General features: G+C 41.0%; 1 protein-coding gene across 2 annotated transcripts in view; it reads right to left on the bottom strand.

Annotated features, from left to right (window-relative positions):
• LOC123637060 (STAM binding protein) overlaps positions 1 to 14,696 on the bottom strand; it is a 28,550-nt gene extending 13,854 nt beyond the window's left edge. Inside the window, exons 1-4 of one of the 2 annotated variants that reach the window (XM_045549882.1) lie at positions 14,367 to 14,696; positions 12,241 to 12,458; positions 1,508 to 1,583; positions 1,124 to 1,219 (exon numbers count right to left, since the gene is read on the bottom strand). In XM_045549882.1, the coding sequence (XP_045405838.1) occupies positions 1,124 to 1,219; positions 1,508 to 1,583; positions 12,241 to 12,443 (375 nt within the window). In that variant the 5' untranslated portion in view covers positions 12,444 to 12,458; positions 14,367 to 14,696. Of the gene's footprint in view, positions 1 to 1,123; positions 1,220 to 1,507; positions 1,584 to 12,240; positions 12,459 to 13,195; positions 13,355 to 14,366 lie in introns of those variants that run through there. The other variant, XM_045549881.1, reaches the window with a different exon arrangement.
• Positions 14,697 to 18,085: the final 3,389 nt, after the last annotated feature.

The following is an 18,085-nucleotide window of genomic DNA, read 5'->3' as shown; positions in this document are numbered from 1 at the left end:
CCCTCAATGACTCTACTCAGCGCATTTCTTCTTTACTGAAATCTTGATGCAACTTATTGTCTTTACTCCATAAGCTGTACCACAGACAGTTTTATTCTCTAATTATGCCATGTATATATTCTGTATCCCACGTAAGGCTGTAAAATAGAACCAAATCCAAGCTTATACCTGATACGCTGAGGGTCTCTAAAGAATTTTTTTTTTTTTTTAGAGATGCTGTCGCCCAGGCAGAAGTGCAGTGGCACAATCACAGCTCATTGCAGCCTTGAATTCCTGGGCCCAGGGCATCCTCCACGTCAGCCTCTCAAGTAGTTGGGCCTATAGGTGTGTGCCACCACGTCCAACTAATTTATTTTTTACTTTTTAGAAACAAGGCCTCACTATGTTGCCTAAGGTAGTCTCAAACTTCTGACCTCAAGCAATCCTCCCACCTCAGCCTCTACTGAATTTTAACCCAAAATGAAGCCTCTGAAATTTTTCTGGTGATCAGTTCCATACAGAGTGACATTTTAAACTGATAAGAAATATTAAGTAATAACCTCCTCCAATTAAACTTTTCACTCACTCAGTGCTTTAGAAATATGCTCTTCATAGCCATTCACCTCTCTGCTGATTTTCAACATCAGAGTCCAGAATAGAGCGCAGCAGACGGCTGCACTGTAACATGTAAGTGCCTGCAGTATGTATTCACATCTGGCCACTGGCAGTGCCCTGGGGCTTTCTCCGCATGCTTTAACTGACTCTTCCTAACAAGAACCATTTGAAAATGGCTTGAAAAATCAATTATTTTAAATAGCTTCAGGTATCATCAAATGTGAATCAAACTCTCAAATTCTCCGATGGAAAAACATATGTTTTGGTGAGAATTTTCATTGTTCTTCAGGTTCTTACTCTAGATATAGCAGACAGGCAATAGATTTTCTGTCCCCCAACTGACCCTCTTGAACAAGTAGGCTAAATCTGTGTTAGAATCCTGAGCCTAAGCACTGGTGTTCTATTTTTTTGAGTTTCTGGCCTTTGCCTAAAATCTCAGGACTGTTGAAATATCATGTTACAATCCCAGAGCACAGCCAAAGAAACCAAAATAATTTTTTTTCTTTTTTTTTTGCTGTTATTTACTGACCTTTTCTTCATTATATTCTGTATATTCTTTGGTGTATCGTTTTAATAGCTCTGCCTTCAGTTCTTCTGCCTTGGGAAATGCAATTTCCTTTAATTTCTGAGATAAAAATCAGAAAACAGAATTAGAAACAATGTCAGCTAAGTAAGAAGAGAAGCAAAGAGAAGACTTAAGTCAAGTTGGCAATGGCAACAAATGTTTCCCAAAATCATTTAAAATACCCCCTACAGTACCATTTGTACAACCTCATAAGTGTTCTGGTGAAATGGCCTTATTTCCTATTGCAGGATTTGATGCTCAGATGCAGAGACTACTACTTTTATCCTGAAGTAAGACTGTGCTGCTTTGAAGCTTTTAGATGGGCAAACAGTGAAAGTGAAGACCCACCTTTACTGTGTCTTTCTTTTCAGGAATGACAGCAGATTTATAATCTCGATGCTTTGGTAGTTTCTCAATAAAAAGCCTGAGGGAACAGATCAAAATGATTATGATGCAAAGGAAATGTCCAAATCTCTGCAGCACCCTAAAGCAATGCAACTCTGCCCTTATCCTGTAGCTCTGGCATAAAGGGTTTCCAGAGGTGCAGGGGAGGGAGCAGCAGCCAGGCACATCCAGCCAGGCCATGGTCCCTTTCCATCTCTAGGCCTGTAAAGAGGCCCAGAGTCTTCCTCTTCTCCCAAACCAGGTGTGTGGCAGCAAGCACCAGACTTCTACAACAAAAAGGATGGCAAGAAACAAATAAGAGCCTTTCCTGTACCCAAAAATGTACCTCCAAAGAGATCCTTTTCTTGTAATGTGACAGGCTTTCTAAGGAAAGGGCCTCTGTCACAAAATGTTCTTCAAAAAATAGTTTGGCAGCCATGGGAAGGAGCCCAAGAGAAAACCATGTTCCATCATTACAACTTCTAGCCTTTATGTGACCTTTAACTTTGACTTTTTTCCCTTTGGAATTCATCTTCCTTCAAGAAAGAATATTCCTTTGCATCATACTTAGCATGGAAATACTTAGCACATGTATTATATGCATGTAACATGTACATATTACACATGTATAGTATACATTATGATCTTTTATGAAAAGTGTTTAGATAAATATAAAATGCTAGATTTTCTCTTTTGGTTCTTGTCCTTGGCTATAAAGCTCAGTGGCGAGAATAAACTGAATCAATTCATAGACCTCTAACATTTATGATCTCTACTTAGAGACAGTGAAAAAAAATAGAAATCCAGTAACTTGTCACAGGAAGAAAGTGGCAGACTCAGAATGTCAACACTAGCAGGCCAGCTCCAGAGCCTCTTTTAACCACTACACCATACTGCTTCTACATGGCTCCTGGCATGTGTGGAACTGTTGGAGAGGTTCTGAACAAAGATCTCTTTTAATAAAATTAAGTTGTAATACATAGAAACTGAGATCCAAAACAAATAAATTGAAAGTAGCTCTCCCACAGCTCTAAAATACTATACTCTAGTTGGGATAAACTAATTCTTCTCCACTTTGTGCCCATGGAGTAGGAGTAAATGGAGGAGGAAGCCTCAATAAGGGAAAAAGGAGATGACTCTCTCCAAAACAAACCCTCTATAGATAAGCTCTCCTCCTTCAGTTCTATATTAGGTGCATGAAAATTTCATTTCAATCCTATTTGACAAGGTTCCTCAGGCAGGGATGAATTCTACAATCAAAATGGTTCTAAAAATCTTCCCTTTGGGTTCATGAAAAAGACATAAAACAATTTCCTTCAAGTTTATATTTAAAACAAGTACAGAGTCATTTGTTCAAACCATAAAGTCCTGGAGAAGATATTAAGATGAATAAGATATAGTTCTTATATTCTAGAGACATAATTCAGTAGATGTTGCCTTGGCCCCAAAGAAAAAGATGCATATTTTCTACCTTCAGCAGGCAGAGTGTGCTTTCCATTGAGGCCTGAATCAGCCAAGAAAGCAGCATGTCATATAAATATCACACTTTATGTTCAGTTAGGCTCACGTTACAGAACTGGACTGTAAATTTCCTGGGGCCAAAGATTTCTATGTTTAATGCTTCTTTTATACTCTAAAGCCAGCACAGTGCCTTGTATAAGGAGGCACTCAATAAATATTTGATGCATGAATCCAAAGATCCAAAGGTCTTAGCCTTTGGATGAGTTGAGTAAAGAAAACCGTAAAAAAGTATATACAGTATGGTACTTTATGTGTAAGAAAGGGGGAACATTATATATACATATGTATGTACAATTAAGTCTTCAACAATGTCAACAGGTTCTTGGAAACTGCAACTTTAAGTGAAATGACATATAAGGAAACCAGTTTTACCACAGGCTAATTGACACACACACGAGTTAAGATCCTATGGCATACTTCTGGTCACAAACACATCACTAAACTTCTAAAGGTAGACCAAAACACTTCTAATATTAAACATTGAAGTAAATGTGAGCTATACATACATTTAAGAAGATTAATAAAAACAAGAAAGATTACTATTTACCCACTTATTCCAGTTCAGGGTCACAGGTGGCCAGAGCCCATCCTGGCAGCTCAGGGCACAAGGTGGGAACCAGCTCTGGACAGGACCCATCCCAGGATGCACTCACACACACATTCACACTCCCTCAGACTGAGAGCATTTTATCACGCCAATTCACCCAACATGTACATCTTTGGGATGCGGGAGGAAGCCAGAGAACCCAGAGAAAACCCACACAGACATACAGAGAAGACGCAGACCCCACACAGTGGCCCTGGCTGGGAATCGATTTTTTTTCTCTTCAATGTTACAACAAAATGGCACTGAACAAAAGGACCTATTATATTTCTTTATTTTGCTTGTAAGTATACTAAGAAACAGGAAGTATACACAGAAACTAATAAATGTAGAAGGCAGGGGAAATAGAATGAGATAAGAGTGGGAGTGGAACTTCTCACCGAATGCCTTTCTATATTATTTAACTTTGAACCATGTAATAGAATCTAGTTTATAAGTAAAGAAAAAACTCCTAGACCCGTACATGAATACCTTGCCCTTGTTTCAGCAACAGTAGTCAATTTTCTGAATGGGGATATGGGCAGAAAGATCTCTTGAAAACAGACAATGGGCAACATAACCCATTACCCATACTGGAGGTAAAAGAGCTCGGTGGTGAGGCGGGCAGGCCGTAGAGCCACTGTGCCTGGGCTCAAATCCTGGCTTTGCCATTTACTAGCCTTGTGACCTTGGGCAAATCACTTAATCTCACCATCCTTCAGTTTCTCTACATATATTAATAGTACATAAATTACATAGACAGAAGTTAACTAGTACACCCTGATAGGGTTGCTGTGACACTTAGAGAGATAATAAAAATAAAGAGCTAAGCATAGTATCTAGAACATAGCCAGCATCTGATATATACTTATATGATTATCTTTACTAATAAACAAACCAAAAAAAAAAAATGTAATCAGGCCAGGCACAGTGGCTCATGACTGTAATCCCAGCACTTTGGGAGGCTGAGGCTGCAGAAGTCCTTGAGGCCAAGAATTCAAGACCAGTCTGAGCAACATAGCAAGACCACCTCTCTATAAAAAATAAAAAAATTAGCCAGGTGTGGTGGAGTGCACCTGTAGTCCCAACTACTCTGGGGGCTCAGGCAGGAGGATCACCTGAGCCCAGGAATTTGAGGCTGCAGTGAGCTATGATGACACCACTGCACTCTAGCCCAGGCAACAGAGTGAGAGACCCTGTCTCACACACACACAAAAGAAATATGAGCAAGAATAAGAGATGAAGATGCTAACACCAGGGCAGAAACTTTCTAGGCATAGAATAGCAGTGGCCCAGATGTATACTGTTCCCTGGGGTTATACCTGGTTACAAACTAGAGAAGAAATATACCAAAGCAAAAAAAAAAAGATGTGTTAGCAAAAACATGAGCAAAACAACCTAATACAACAATGGAAAAAGAAGAGATAAGCAGAAAAGTAAATACAAATGGTGAATAAATACATGAAATGGTGCTCAACTTCACTCACAATGAAAGAAATTCAAATTAAGATGAGATGTCATTTTCATCCATCAGATTGGCAAAGACTTAAAGGTTGATGATACCTGGCATAGGCAAGGGTGTAGGGAAATGGGTGTCCTCATACACTGTTAGCAGAATTGTAAAGTGATGTAAACTTTTTTTTCTTAGGGGAGGGAAAAGCTGGGAAATAATTATTCAAAATTCAAAATATGAATATCCTTTAAACACACAATTCTATTTCTAGGAACCTATTTTAGAGACTATACGATAGTACAAAAATATACATATAAGAGTATTCGATATAGCATTGTTTATAAAATTAAGGAAAACTAAAAAAAAAAAAAACCTAAATGTCCACCAAGGGAATTATTTAATAAATTAATAAATTATGGGGTACTTAAATAAGAAAACAATGTAATCAGTCACTCATTCATTCAACAAATATTTACTGAGCATCTATGGAGTCAGGCATCATTCTAAAGGCTGGGGATACGGCAGTGAATGGCACAGTCAAAACTTCCTCCCCATCATAAAGTTTACATTACAGTGGGGGAAGAGACAATAAACAAAACAAAAAGTATGTTAGATAATCAATGCTAGGAAAGGGGGATAGAATGTGATAGGGGAAGGGTAGATATTTTAGATGGAGGAGTTAAGGAAGGTATCACAAAGAATGCCATTTGGGTAAGGACTGGAACACAGCGAGCCATGAAAAGATCTAGGATAAGACTGTTCCAGGCAAATGGAACAGCCATGAGGCAGAACGAGATGGCTCAGTACATCCTGATATGGAAAGGCACTACTGTTAAGAAAGCAAGTCACAGGACAGAATACATCATATGATCCCATTCATGATGCTGTAAGGAAAAAGGATACACGTATGAACCCATGTGCTTCCACGTGCATAAATAATGTCTTACACGCAAGAAACATACCAGTGGTCACTCTAATAGATGGGACTTTTCTTTTCACTTTAGTATCTCCCTTGAGGTGTCCGAAAAAAATTGTTTAAATCATAAACAAGTGTTAAATTTCTATAAAAAACAAATAATTTAAAAAATCAAGCAGAAATTCTACTAATATAACATGGATGTATTAAGGACCATTATCTCATTTCTCCCAATCTTAAAAGTTAGTCAGCAAGGTAAACATAATCACAGATAAAACCTTCTTCAGTCTATAAAGCCCAAACCCAGTAAACATTTTCAACATAGGTGACAGTTCATTTTCAGAAAGAGGGTTTGTGTTACCAGAGGCTCACATAGCAGATAGGAATTGCCTGAATACTCTGTGACTCCCTTCTGTGCAGCCTAGTCGATGACCATAAAAAGCTATGAAAGAATTCACTGCCTGGCTTACTGTCTGTGCTCATCATAAAAATATGTACTGATATAATATGCTAAAGGTCTGTCTTCTATACTGGGGTCTGCAAAAGGCAAAGCATTCCTACATTAGGGAAACCACTGAGGGGAAATATGCCTGAGATCATTAAGATGCCTGAACTGCTCCAGGAAAAAGAACAAACATGCCTTTTAAAATCCTGAACTAAAGCATGCACAAAAGGTCCAGAACAATGATTCTCAATAGTGCAGGATGCAGAGGAGTGGTGAGGTAGATGTCTATTTCCTCTCCTCTCTCCTCGGTTGTAGTTACCTGAAAAGTGAGCTACTGTTATTGATACCAAGTAAAATATGGTAGAAAAATAGGTAAAGAATCACTGAGCTAGAACATCTTAACTGCTGCACTTGTCAGCTCACAGAATCAGCATCAGGATCTTCAAGGTATCTCAAGAAAAATGAAGGTAGTGCTACCTTTATTGCTTCAGGTCAAGCCAACCCAACAAAATCCCAAATTAAACCATAAATCCAGCCATAAATCAAGTAAATGAGCTGCTAAATCTACTCCCCACTCCTCTCTCCTCCAGGCCTAGTTCATCATATTAAATGGTCCCGTAAGTGGAACACCTTATACAGGGACAGACTCCCCGTATCAGTCTTGCTGTTAACACTGATAATCATGTTTCTCAAAGTAACACCAAATCACATAAAAAAAATCAATTTCTTAAGCATCCGTGTACTCTTAATCCTAGTCCCTCTTGCCTTCTTAGGAGCTTATTGCTATAGTTAAACTCTCTTCTGGACCATCAGCCTCTCCTTCTCCACAGGATCCTTTCCATCAGCAAAAGCATGTTCTAGAATCTCCTATCTTAAGATACATACACACATTCACACACTCCTTGTTCCCCTTTTCCTACTTTCCATCCTATCCAAAGTTCTCTAAAGAGTTGTCTACACCAGGGCTTGGGAAACTACAGCTGGTGAGCCAAATCAGGCTAGCCATCTGATTTCATCAATAAAGTTTCATGGGAAGCAGCCACATCCATTCATTAGTGTGTTGTTTATGACCCTCTCACATTACAAAGCAGAGGTTTTGACAGAGATCAAACAACTCACAAAGCCAAAAGTATTTACTATCTGGCCCTGTACGGAAAAAAAATTTGCCAACGTCAGGTCTATACTCGTTGCTTCCACTTTCTTGCTGTCCTTTCCATCCTTTCTAATCTAGTCTCTCTTCTACATTTCTAGAGAAACTGCTTACCAAGATCAGCAGTGACATCCTGTTACCAAACCCAAAGGCCAGCCCTCTATCCTCATCCATCTGACACAGTTGGCCACTCTCCTTCAAACACCGACCTCTTTTGGCTCACATGACACTGCTCTTTCCTGAATTTCCTCCCGCCTTTTAAACTTTCCTGGAAGTATCTTCTGTTGGCTCTCCCTCCACTAACCAACCTCAGGGCTCTGTCCTAGGCTCCTTCTCTTCTCATTCTATAGTCTCATTATCAAGGATTGTTGACCCTTTTCTGTGCATGGAACCTTCTGGCACCTGGTGAAGTCGATGGATCCCTTCTCGTAATAACTTTTTAAGGTATAATATAAAGTACAAAGGATTCAAAATAAATCTATTTTACAGAAATACAGTTTTCAAAATATTTTTAAAAACTGTGATGTGCTTCTTTATAATGTTCTTTATTAAATAACAAGATCTAGTTGTGGATCTAATAATTCTGTACTGTAATTCTGAAGTAATTGTAAGTATACATGCTATTTTGAGATGTTGGCAATGACTGTAATGTGATATAAAAATATCTTGATTTCTATTGGTCACAAAATTACAAATATTATTAAAACTACTGTGGTTTGAGGCCTACATTCAAAATTGAAGGAAATGCTAAATTTCAGTCAGTGCTTAGTAAAAAAAAGAAAAGTTTTTCCCATCCAAGTTCATGGACCCTTTGACTTCAATCAGTGAATCCTTATGAGGTCTCTGAAACCCAGATTAAGCACCTCTTCACTAGAAAAGGTTCTTTTTCCATGGCTACAGAACTATCTTATGCTGAGGACTTCCTCATTTGTATTTCCAGCCTAGAGTTCTCTGAGTTCCAACTGGTACATTCAACCTCCTGCTTGAACTCTTGAGTCTCCCCTCTATGCAACCCCCCCCACCCCAAACTTTTTGAGACAGTCTTGCTCTACTGTCTGGGCTACAGTGCAGTGGTGTCATCACAGCTTACTGCAACCCCCAACTCCTGGGCTCAAGTGATCTCCTGCCTCAGCCTCCCAAGTAGCTGGAATTACAGGTGCTGGCCACCAGGCCTGAATAATTTTTCTATTTCTTGTAGAGACAGGGTCTCGCTCTTGCTCAGGTTGTTCTCTAACTCGACCTTAAGTGATCTTCCTGCCTTGGCCTCCCAGAGTGCTAGGATTATAGGCATGAGCCACCATGACTGGCCCCAACCCCTTTTTGACACTTTTCCTATCTCAAATGGTTTACCATACCCTAAATTGCTCAAGGAAGAAACTTGAAGTCAACCTCAATACCATCTTTTCCAAGTTATTATATCAGGAAGTCCCATGGACTCTATCTTCAAAATACCAAATCTATCTATCTGCCTCTTTCCATGCTGCCACACTACCTCAAGCCACCGGCATGCAAGAGGTTCCTAGTCTCCCTGCCTTCTTTTAACACTCCCTCCACCATTCATCACACAACTGCCAAAATTTATATTTTAAAAATAATAAGTAAGTTTAGGCCAAAACCTCGCTCAAAACTTTTCAATGGCTTTCTATTGCTCTCAGGGTAAAATGCATACTCCTTACCATAGCCTATAAAGTCCTGTGTGATCCAGCCCCGCCTGCCTCGCCAATCTTATCTAGAGCCATTCTCCCTTTTGCTGGCTACACTCCAAACACAATGATCTTTCAATCTCCAGAACATGCTAAGGTCTTTTCAACCTAAGAGTCAAATTCTATACACAGATACCCAACTACACAGGGAGTTGGCGCCCCTACCCTCTGTGGTGTTCAAGGGTCAACTGTACATGTTTATTTGCTTATCTTTTTATGGTCTTCTCCCATACCTAGAAAGGAATACAAGGGCAGGGACCATTTTATTCACCTTTTATACACCCTGTATATCTAGTACCTAGTGCAGTGCCAAGTAGATAGCAGATATACTCAATATATATTTGCTGAATGAATATGGCCCTTGCCCTGAAAGCACTTTCCATGTGGGGCAAGGCCCTTCAGAAAATACCTGGTAGAGTGCTTCCATGATTCTACTTAACTTTCTTGATTAGTGATTCTGCAAAGGAATTGTGCCCCTGGGTTTCATTCTGAGAGATCTACAAAATGACTGGAAATATACAAGAATATTATTTCTATCAGCAGTAGAGTATATAAGGAGGACAGTAGCCAAAGTAACTTTTCAGGAAAATAAATTTTGTGCCTAGGAATAAAAAACTCGTAACAACAAAGAGAAGCAGAACTGTAATAATAATTCTGTAAAACTTTACCAATGTTGAGGCCACATGACAGGGCATGATGGCATTAATGCAGTATAAGATTTTTGAGAAAACACGTGGTAAATTAAGTTTAGCCTAAAGCTGCCTCCATATATAGTGTGAACTGTAAGCTACCTTAATGTGGAAACAAACTGTAACTTAACATAAAGAGGTTACAAGTAGCTGAGTCTCACCCAATCAGAGCAGCTGACCCTCCATCCAATCAGAGGCTCAAGACTGCCAAAATATGACTAAATAAGGCAAACATGGTATTGTAACCAATCAGGCTATTTTTCTATCTCATTTCCTTTCCTCTGGCTATAAATAAGCCTGCACAGCCTCTGCTGTGGGGCAGAGCATCCTGAACCACTTTGGTCCTGAGTGTTACCCAGATCATGAACCATTTTCTGCTCAATTAACCTCTGCTAAATTAACTTGTCTAAGGTTTTTTCCCTTTTAACACAAGCAATACTTCTAAATTAAGAAAAAAAAAACAAAAAAAGACAACAGCAGTCTGTTTCTTCCATTCTAAAATTACAATATAAATCCTAGGCAGTCTACTTTTCCTCATTCTTTTCCTTAGAGCATTGGTTCTCATCCAGGCGTGATTTTGCCATTCAGAGAACATTAGATAATACCTGGGGACATTTTGTTGTTACAACTGCATCTAATGAGGACAAACCAGGGTCGCTGGCTAAACATCCTAGAATGCATAGGACAGCCCCACAACAAAGAAGCATTGAGTCCAAAAGGCCAAGAGTGCCAAAGCTGACAAACCTGCTTTGGAGGAGTTTGTGATCAAAACTTAATGTGATATAACTGATATGCATATATCATCTCTCGGATGACATTTAAGAAACTGATTATAGAGTGATTGTCTCTGGGGAGGGGAACTGAGAATTTGGGGGAAAAGAGGAGTCAGTAGGGAGACCTACTTTTTAATGATATATACTCTTTTTTGCTTCTGAATTGTGTACCATATATATATGTGACCTATTAAAAAAACAATAATAGGGCCAAGTACGGTGGCTCACTCCTGTACTCCCAGGACTTTGGGAGGCTGAGGCAGGAGGATGCTTTGAGGCCAGGAGTTTGAGATCAGCATGAGCAACATAGCGAGAATCTATCTCTATAAAAAAATTTAAAAATTAGCCAGGCATAGTGGCACACACCTGTAGGCCCAGCTACAGGGGAAGCTGAGGTGGGAGGATGCCTTGAGCTCAGTGAGCTATGATCACACCACTGAACTCCAGCCTGGGTGACAAGAGCAAGACCCTGTCTGATAATAATAAAAAACACAAAATAGTCCTTGAGGCTCATCACTATTATCTTGAAAGCCTACCTTCAACTCATAGAACACTACTAAATGGAAAACAAAAGAAACAGGACCTGCTATAGAATGACTCCTGATTAAGGAGTTGGAAAACTGGGTTTTGTTACTCTAAACTGTGGAACATTGAGCATATTACTAAATCCTGAGCTTGTTTCCTCATATGTAGAATGGGAGGATGACACGCCCTACACAGTACTCACAGAACTGTGAAGACTACATGATGTTATGCAGGCGAAATAGTGTATGAATTCTGAAGAGCCAATTTTTTTTAAAGGTCTTGGTATTATGAAAGAACAAGAATAGAAATGATAAAGAAGACCTTTAACATTATTGCCTTTCTAAATTACACATCATTTCATTGTCATGGGCATTAGGAGTTGCTCCCTGTTAACAGTACTGAAATCTATTTTTGCTGCCTACCCTAGGAAGATAAGCAGCTCAAGGGTACAATCTTATTGTGATGAGTCACACAAACTGTGGGCAATTATTTGATGATTTGCATGATTAAAATAAAGGTTAGAAGAAGAAAAACTTTTTCCTGTATCACTCAATTTGCTATAAAATAAGTGGAGTGAGGAATTTTGGCTCTGCTGGACTCCAGCAATAATCCTATGATTGGCTGCCTTAATAGAAAGCGGACAGTAAAAGCATTCATCAATACATATCTAGTTTAGCCACCAACTCTTTTGTCTAACAGCTGGGTCATGTAGGCATAGGCCAAAGAGCTAAATCTCTTACTCATGAAAGTACTGAGTCATGAAAATAACACCTTGGGTACTCATGTCTTTGAATAGCAAGGACTGCTAATATGTAGGAGTTGTTAGCAAAAATGATTAATGCTGATGATACTGTAAAGTTCTCTAGTTTTAGCAATTCTGAGCAGAATAAGTGAGACATCAGTCACCGGAAGAGAAAAAGGAAACTGTGGGTGTCTTACGTGATATACTTGTTATAAAGGATGAAAGCATGTTCAATGTTGCCTTCCTCAGAGTAAATGGATGCCATTCGGATAATCTCAACTCCAGAGCGGAAGTACCGACGGGGTGGAATGTCTTCATTCACCTCCACTGCACTACCCAGCTGGGAGAGAGCCCTCACCCGGTCTTCGGGTGGGAGGCTCACATCTCCATGGTCAGGCATCAGGACTAAAACGTTCTGAGACAGAAAAGAGAAAACAGATGGTATCAACACCATTGCCCCCATCATCCCAGCACAGTCTAGCACAGTGTGTTTATCTCACACATCTCTACCTTAAGAAGAAAATAAGAGAAAATACCATGTGCTGTGCCTTACATCAAAAAAGGTCTTTTTCCTACAAGAAGGAAGCCCAAATCAGAATGATGAGAAGATTGGCAGACTCAAAACCCCCACAATCTCTGTGCCCTAATTAGGCGGTATAAGGAATATAACGATAATGGGCCACAGGGATTCAGTTCTACCCTTCAAGTGAATCATTCCCTGTCATCAGGTGGCCTTGCCCCAGCACCATAAAAATAGTTCCAGTCTATGTTACTTTCCATTATATCTGCTACACACTTAAATCCACTCCAGTACCTGGCACAGCACACTCAGTGAACTTTCATAGAGATTGTTAACAGACTTCAAGTTTGATCATTTTTATTTAATCTGAGAATAACTGACATTTTCTGTGGTATAATTTTTCATATTTGAGCATAAGGTTAGTTAGGGAAACTAGTCTGGGAATGAATGGTTATAATCATAACTCAACTTACTAAACCACTATTCCAGTTAGTCTATAACATTGTTCATTATTATTGTGGCAAGGTATTTAGATCTTGAAAACAACAACTTACTCATCTTCAAAGACTAAGCACTCCTTGAATAACAAAAGGGCCCAAGGTAATCTGAAATGCAAAAATAAACCAACTAACCTGGGAGTTTTCCCTCCCGTGGGTCCCAACTCCAGAAATTCTACAGTCTTTGCAGATAACAGCTGCTGTTAGAATCAGATTCCAGGCTGGGCGTGGTGGCTCACACCTGTAATCCTAGCACTTTGGAAGTCCAAGGCAGGAGGACTGCTTGAGGCCAGGAATTCCAGACCAGCCTGAGCAATAGCCAGACCCCATCTCTACAAAAAATAGAAAAATTAGCTGCACATGGTGGCGTGTACTTGTTGTTCGGGCTATTAGGGAGGCTGGAGCAGGATTGCTGGAGCCCAGGATTTGGAGGTTGCAGTGAGCTACGATGATGCCACTGCACTCTAGCCAGGGTGACAGAGGGAGACCCTGTCTCAAAAAAAAAAAAAAAAAAAAATCAGGTTCCAAATTCCAATCACATACCACCATTCTCCATCATCTCCAAAAGGAATCTGGGTATTTGATACATATTGAATTACAACATAATCTAACCAGTACACCATACAAGCTAAAGTAGAATTCATCTTGGAATGCAAGGCCCTGTTATCAATTGGCCCCACCTTATCTTTTCCATCTCATACATTTACCCCTCCCAACAGAGATCTTTTGCTTCAGTCAGGATTCCAATCTGCCCAGGAATCCTCACATTTCAGTTTCATTTGTCTATCCACTGCTTTTGTTTTCTACAACTCTTCCCTCAGAGATAGTCTTTTCTGGGCCAATTCTCTCTTTCGGTCTCTTCAATCTTCGGGTCACACTCCCTCCACAAAGCGTCCCCTCTAAAACAAAACGGCACAAAAGCTGTGTGGACTACTACTAGGGATGCAGAAACATTTCATCTCCCACGAAGCCTCTTTCGGGATTCGGAAAGCCATAAACAAATCTAAAACCTCCCCAAGCCGCCTAATTAGTAAACCTTTCCACACCTCAGGAAAACTAACTAGACGCAGGATGTTCGCTGCATTTCAGTACCTCTTGGGAGGTACTTGTGGGTCAAGCGAGGAACCAACCCCTTGCCGAGGCCAGTAAGCGGCGCCCGATTCTACCGCGTTGGGAAACTCCAAAGAGATGTTGCATCCGCAAATAAGGGGGAAGGGCGGAGTAAAGGACTGAGGGGAACACAAGGAGGAGGCGAAGGAAGTGGTACGAATGAGCGGAGGGGGCGTGACAGTGGAGAGGGACCTACAGACAACTGCTGAGGCAATCTTCTTGCAGGCGCTCAAGCCCAAGTTGCGAACCCCAGGGAAATGCGTCTAAGGTTTACGGGTCTTTCGAATGCAGCAGGCAGGGAAGCTCCAGGCCTTGCTGGTGAAGCGCCAGCCCGTAGGGAGCGGAGCCGTCAGGGACCTCGCGCGCGGCGGGCGGGGCTGGGGACGCGGGGGGAGGAGCAGGCTGCAGGCCCCACACTCACAGAGGCCGCTCCCCTTCACAGTCCGACTACGCTCAAAGCCCCTACGCAGCACCTTCTCGGGACCCTTCCCGGAACCCTTCCCCACCATTCCCCGCAGATGACACTCGGAACTTCCGGAAACGTCACATCCGTCGTCCGCCCCGCCCACTTCTGCTCGCCTGCCAATTATACTTTCTAAAACACGGAGTTGGCGTGGTGAGTTAGTGGGTGGGGCTGGAATCGTCACTTGAGGAAAATCTGACCAATGAGAAGAGCGATCTGCGGCGGCCATCTTGGTAAAGAGAACTCAATAGGCACGAAAGCGGAAGTAATGACCAAGATAACATTTGTTTTTGAACTTATTTTGATTTGCGTAGGGGTTTCCTGCCAGATAGCCCCTCTATCACACTCACATACACCCCGCGTTTAAGGAGGGATCCCAGTACAACTGCAGACTTCGCTAAACCTTTCGGGATTTATAGCTGGGGGACAGGAAAACTTTTGAATTTATTTTTCAGCTTGTGTTACTTTCTGCACAAAATTGGTAGTCTGAGATTTTAGGGAACAGATTTTATTGCTTATAAAACATAAGACTAATTTTTTAATGTCAAAACACGTATAAAACGTATCAAAAATGAGTGTATGTCACTCATTTCCTGCTCCTGAGTCCAGGACAAGACAGTTATACACATCAAATACAAACAGTTCTGTTTGTAGATATATGTATATATAAATATTCAGACACTCTCTTTCCAAAAGGTTCTGCAAGCCTGCTAGTCATTCTCTCTCAGGACAGTTTGTATATCATCACTCTGAAACTTTATGCTTTGGTTTAAAAGTTTAACTTTCTGTGGACAATTTCCCAAAATTTATTAGGGAGCCCTCCCTGTGAGTTTGTTACTGTGATGACAGGATCTATACTTCAAGGTCAAGCTTACAGCCCAAACACAGATGTTAACTTCCTCCACTAAGCCAGCCTCCAGATCTCTCATTTATCCCAACCCCTTTTGTGTATGTTTCTCTTGGAGGGATTCTGTGTGGTCATCAGTTTTTCAGACTTATGGTTGAAGGCACTTACTGGATCATTTCCTTTCTCCTTCCTCCAACAAGCACTAATGTGTATGCCAGTACTAGGGTCTACTATTGACTCTCATGGATCCACTGCACTTAAACATGAGAAGACAGTTGTACAGGGCACTTTATCTTCAAAACTCTAATCTCTACTGATTCTTTCCCTTCAGAATGTAAAGATGGTGGGTTGGGCCTAAAGAAATTGATGCCCTGGAGATTCAGGTCATAGGGCAGGCATAAAGTATAGGTGGGGTTCTGGCAGGAGACAACACAGGGCAAAATACAATCCATTCAACCTCTACCTCAGTAAATATTGAGCATCTACTGTGTGCTAGGTCCTGTTCTAGCTGTTAGGGGTACAGCAGGAAACAAATCCAGCAGGTGGGTACTGTTATGGTGGAAGTGCAGGTGGAAAGAGGGCTGGTGGGGTAAGGAGCAAGAGTATCTGCAACCACTGATCACCATCTCTAAAGTAGCTCTTTTTTGTCATGTTTAACTTACAAGTAAGTATGTTAACAGAATTTACAAACATACTACATATTAAGATTATGATGAGAAGACTTTAAGAAGCTGTAACCTAGACACATGTAAGAGGGGTGTGCTTAATAATAAACACAGCAATCTCCACACTGAGATTCTTTCTGATATTAGAAAGTAGACATGCCCAGTTGCTAACAGTACTTGACAGCTAAGAAGATATAGGAAGAAGGATCTAGTCTTTTAGGGAGAGAATTTGTAAATATTGGCCAGAGTTTTTGGCATCTAGGGCAAGGGTAAGCACTCTTAGCTTTCTAGGAACCAGAAACAACAAGAAAACCCTGGCCAAGTTGAAAATGTTACATTTCTGGCTGGGTACGGTGGCTCATGCTTGAAATTCTAGCACTCTGGGAGGCCAAGACTGGAGGATCACTGACGTCAGGAGTTTTAGACCAGCCTGAGCAAGGGCGAGAACCTGTGTCTACTAAAAAATAGAAACACAAAAAAAGAAGGAAAAGAAATTTTGACATTCTTCATTTGTTGCTTAACCAGAAAAGTTGAAAACTGAACGCTTTTGTATGTGCAAGTTTTGTAAGGCTACAAAAGTCTCTTGGCATAACTGAGGAGAATATCCTACCTACCTCTGCCCCAAAGGTTGGAGGTCAGCAAATAGGTTTGAGCACCTCACCTAATAGGAATTGAGGTTCCCTTTCGTCCTGGTGCCCACACCTGGCCATGACCACTTTTCCTGTACATAGCAGCCTCCTGGCCCTGTGCAGGCTCCAGTGTCCCGTCTCCTGCACTCTTGCGTGCTCATTCCTACTTCCTCATTCATGGGAAGCAGCAAAAAACTCCTATAAGGTGAAATTCTTAACCTGATATGTAGTACTGGGGAATAGCAAACAGAGACTGAAGTAAGGCAGGTGGAGAACACCTGTACTCCCAGCTACTAATGAGACTGTCTCAGGAGGATTGGTTGATCCTATGAGTTCAAGGCTATGATAGTGCCGATAAGTAGCCACTTCACTCCTGCCTAGCTGAAAGGGAAGAGGGAGGTAGGAAGGGAAGGAAGGAGGAAAGAAAAGATGGGCAGAGGAGCTTTCTGGCGGTGGGGGCAGGGATGTTGTTTAACAACAAGGAATATTATACAGAGATTTCACTTGTCTACTTGTTACTCCCGTGATAAATACCATACCTAGAGGGGTAATCTCACTAGTGCAGGAAGGACATCCATTATTACCTACCTCAATGCGTTCTTACAACAGCAGCTAATGATCTTTTTTAAAGAAAAGTCGTATTTCATCACTCCTGGGCTTAAACCCCTCCCATGAATTCCCATGACATTTGGAATAAAAGTCTAAATTCCTTACCCTGGATTCCAGAGTGATTGGGCCCCTGTTGCCTCTCTGACCTCATCTCCCACTCACCTCTTTGCTAGCTACTCTCTGCCACATCATGTGAACTTCTGCTGCTCTACTCAAGACCTTTGTGCAGATCTTTCTTCTTCCTGGGGTCCTTTTACTCTGCTCTTCACTTGGCTGGCTCCATCATGTCATCCATGCCTCAGTTTACATGTCACCTCGTCAAAGAGAACTTCTGACCACCCATTCTAAGTAGCTACCCAGTCACCCTCTATCACGTGGTCCTATTTTAATTCTCTTCGTAGTCCTTCCCACTGTCTGATATGGTTTAAGTTGTTTATTGTCTTTCATTTCCCACTAGAATAGAATTTCCAGGAAGACAAGATCTTTTTCTGACTTGCTCACAGTTCCATCCTGAGTACCTGGAATGGCTTACAGCCCCCAATGATACTCAATAAATATTGTTATGCTCTTGGGATCAAGTCTTCTCTACAAGGCAGGTAGAGCTGGAAGCATAAAGCCTAAAGCTGGATGCCTTCATTAACGGAATAAAATGTTTATTGAGAATCTATCATGCTCATGGATCTATGTCAGGCATGGTTCTAC

This window comes from Lemur catta, chromosome 4 (genome assembly GCF_020740605.2).
Source record: "Lemur catta isolate mLemCat1 chromosome 4, mLemCat1.pri, whole genome shotgun sequence".
Taxonomy (NCBI): Eukaryota; Metazoa; Chordata; class Mammalia; order Primates; family Lemuridae; genus Lemur; species Lemur catta.
The sequence above is the reverse complement of the archived record's forward strand: the minus strand, read 5'-3'. Positions and strand labels throughout refer to the sequence as shown.